Source organism: Lottia gigantea, assembly GCF_000327385.1.
Source record: "Lottia gigantea unplaced genomic scaffold LOTGIsca_37, whole genome shotgun sequence".
In the NCBI taxonomy this organism is placed as follows: Eukaryota; Metazoa; Mollusca; class Gastropoda; family Lottiidae; genus Lottia; species Lottia gigantea.
Genome location: NW_008709259.1, coordinates 1,443,399 through 1,446,136, shown reverse-complemented (window position 1 = coordinate 1,446,136; position 2,738 = coordinate 1,443,399). Strand labels below are relative to the sequence as shown.

At 34.9% G+C, this 2,738-nt stretch overlaps 1 protein-coding gene across 1 annotated transcript in view; it reads right to left on the bottom strand.

Moving 5' to 3' along the window:
* LOTGIDRAFT_121549 (hypothetical protein) overlaps positions 1-745 on the bottom strand; it is a gene marked incomplete at both ends in the record, with an annotated part of 8,098 nt that extends 7,353 nt beyond the window's left edge. Inside the window, 2 exons of the mRNA XM_009059077.1 lie at positions 105-302; positions 623-745. Of these exons, the coding sequence (XP_009057325.1) occupies positions 105-302; positions 623-745 (321 nt within the window). The remainder of the gene's footprint in view (positions 1-104; positions 303-622) is intronic.
* Positions 746-2,738: the final 1,993 nt, after the last annotated feature.

The following is a 2,738-nucleotide window of genomic DNA, read 5'->3' as shown; positions in this document are numbered from 1 at the left end:
AGTAATAAGTCTGAGTCTTAAATATGTCCATGGATGTTACAAGGAAATAAAGGAATCACAAGTAAATAAACCATCATTGAAAAAATTCAGAAACTGCATCATACCTGTTTCTTTTCATCTTTCTGTTTTTCTTCTTGTGCTTTTTTGTTACCCAATCTTTTTAAACGCTTTTCTTCACGAGCTTTCTTCGATTCTTTTTGTTGTTTCATTCTATCTATGAGGTATTCGGTATACATGTTACTTTTAGTCAGTAGATATTGTAATTTACGGTACTTCTCTGCCTGTTCATCTTGAGTCATTTCCTTCCAAATCTATAAAACGTATAAATATCCTTTAATTTTACGATTACTTGAACTCTTCATTCCATCTCATCAGAGTTAAAGCTTGTTCTCTACATTTCTCATCCAGAATATGTAAAAAAAAATCTTAAACCCACAACGAAATTTCTCTGGATCAAACTAGAAACCTGGCCAAAAGCTTATCAATGTCTGCAAAATAAGCATTAGCATATAAACCACAAAATATAAAATTTTAATGATGTAAATAAAAAAATCCATTAATGGTCCAGGCCCAGACACACATAAAAAGCTAGAAAATCTCCTTACAACTGCTTTAAGCCTACCTGTTCATGTTTCTCCATTATCTCCCTTTCTTTTTTCTCCCCTTCATCTTCTAGTCGAGCCTCTTCTGCCATCATAGCAGACGTCAGAATAATCTGGTCTTCAGGTTCTGGATTGCTTACCATGTCTTTTACCCTACTTTCTGTCTTATTGGCCTGGTCTTTATATACAATATCTGCTGCCACTTTATTTGATTCTGCATTTCCAAGAATAGTACTCTCTGTCATTACAACAGGATCATTTCCATTCTTTAGACTTTTGACAGACTCCATTTTCTTAAGTGGATCTTCAGGCAATTCTGAAGAGAATAATTAAAATTTGAAATAAATGCTAGGGATAGGAATTATTTGTATTAGAAAAAACCTTGGACAGACTCGCATCCTCATTGTTTGTGCTTTGCCCGACATCTCAACCCTTCAAAATTTCGAGCAAACCAGTCTGCCTTAGGTTGTATGCCAATCCTAAATTATAAACTTTGATTTTTACAAAAGCATGATAGGCCCTACTACTTAATCAAAACCTATACTACTTAAGCTAGTGTAGGCTACTACAAATGATTTAATTATGACGAATTAAACCACTTTGTCGCCGAGTTGACATGTCGCAGAGTCGACTGATGACCCTACAGATACCTACCATCAATAACATCATGATCATGAGCTGTTTCCATTGGTTCCATGGCCTCATCCCCTACTGGTCGAACAGGCGAGTCATTTTCAACTACCAGTACAACAGCAGTCGACCTGAAAATTGACATTGATTAATGATACATCCTTTATTATGAAAACACTAAGTGTAGTTGATATTTCAATTCATATGGAAATGATTGCCAATAATCAAGACTCAAAGACAAGAACTAAATCTACTAGACTAGAACTAGAAGTAGAGAGCAGATCTAGCAGTAGCAAATCATATGAAATTCATTCATTCATTGTCGTCTGCAATATCCACTAAGTATCTTTTGAGCGGATATATGAGATTCTGAACTGTTAAACGACATGAAATCTGTTCAAGCTACTGTTAAATATAATAGCAATAAAGAAATGCACGTACATTATGATTTTCTCGATACTGCCCGTTTTAACAACATCAGCAGAGTTTACATAAGACAGGAAATCAACATTTCCCGCCATTCACAGACGGCGCTATCAATGTCAGAGGTCAATGGGCGGGGCTTATTGGTGAATAAACAAAACGAAAGTAGTAAAACGCTTATTAATGATTATTTAACTAATTTTAAAATCGGGGAGTGGGGTGGTGGGGGGGCTCAATAATATCGACATATTGAAAGCAATACAATTCGCTTGACGCAGATTCCAACCGCTCATGAACATGCCGACAACCAAACTTCAAAACTTTCAGAACCTTTCCATACACTTCGAGGTCTATAGGCCTATCAAAAAAACAAAATTTTGTGAGATTAATATAGTTTGGTGAAAACGAATTTAATTTGGTAGCCTATGCTTCTTTTATTTATATCTCGTATTTCTCGTCGGATATGACAAATGGTTTTATTTCTAGTCATTGTTCTTGATTTAGCAAAATATTCGCCAAATAAAAACTTGTGAATGTAATCGACGATAATTACTTGAAATACATGCCTCACTTTTTGTTTATCTCTGTGTTTATGGACTGGTGTGTTTTTTTTTTGTACGGGTATAAAATGTTTTTGTATTTCTGTGGATGAGAAGTCAAACTGCCGGGCAAGTCTTTATGCTTTTGAGGTTTATTAAAACACACTGTTCTTACGGTAGGCCTATTATATTTGATACAAATCAGACAAAAATATTCCTAAACACGACCCATTATTAAAAAGTCAATATCATCCATAAATATAATATAATTGCAACCTATAGCGAAGATACAAATATATCAGTAAAAGACTGCATGCATTGTCCTGCCACGGATTTCTTACCATTGCAAAAAAAAAAAATGCCCAGAACGGCATTGCAACTGGTCGATTTCGAGAGTGTCTGGATTTCCAACGACAAATGGAATTTGAAATTGTCTTTATAAGTCTATACATAAAAGCAATTGGATTTTACAGAAGACTCAAAAACTGCGATTTCTGAGAGAATCAATGGCCATAAGATGGTTGACTTGAGTGCATTTACGACT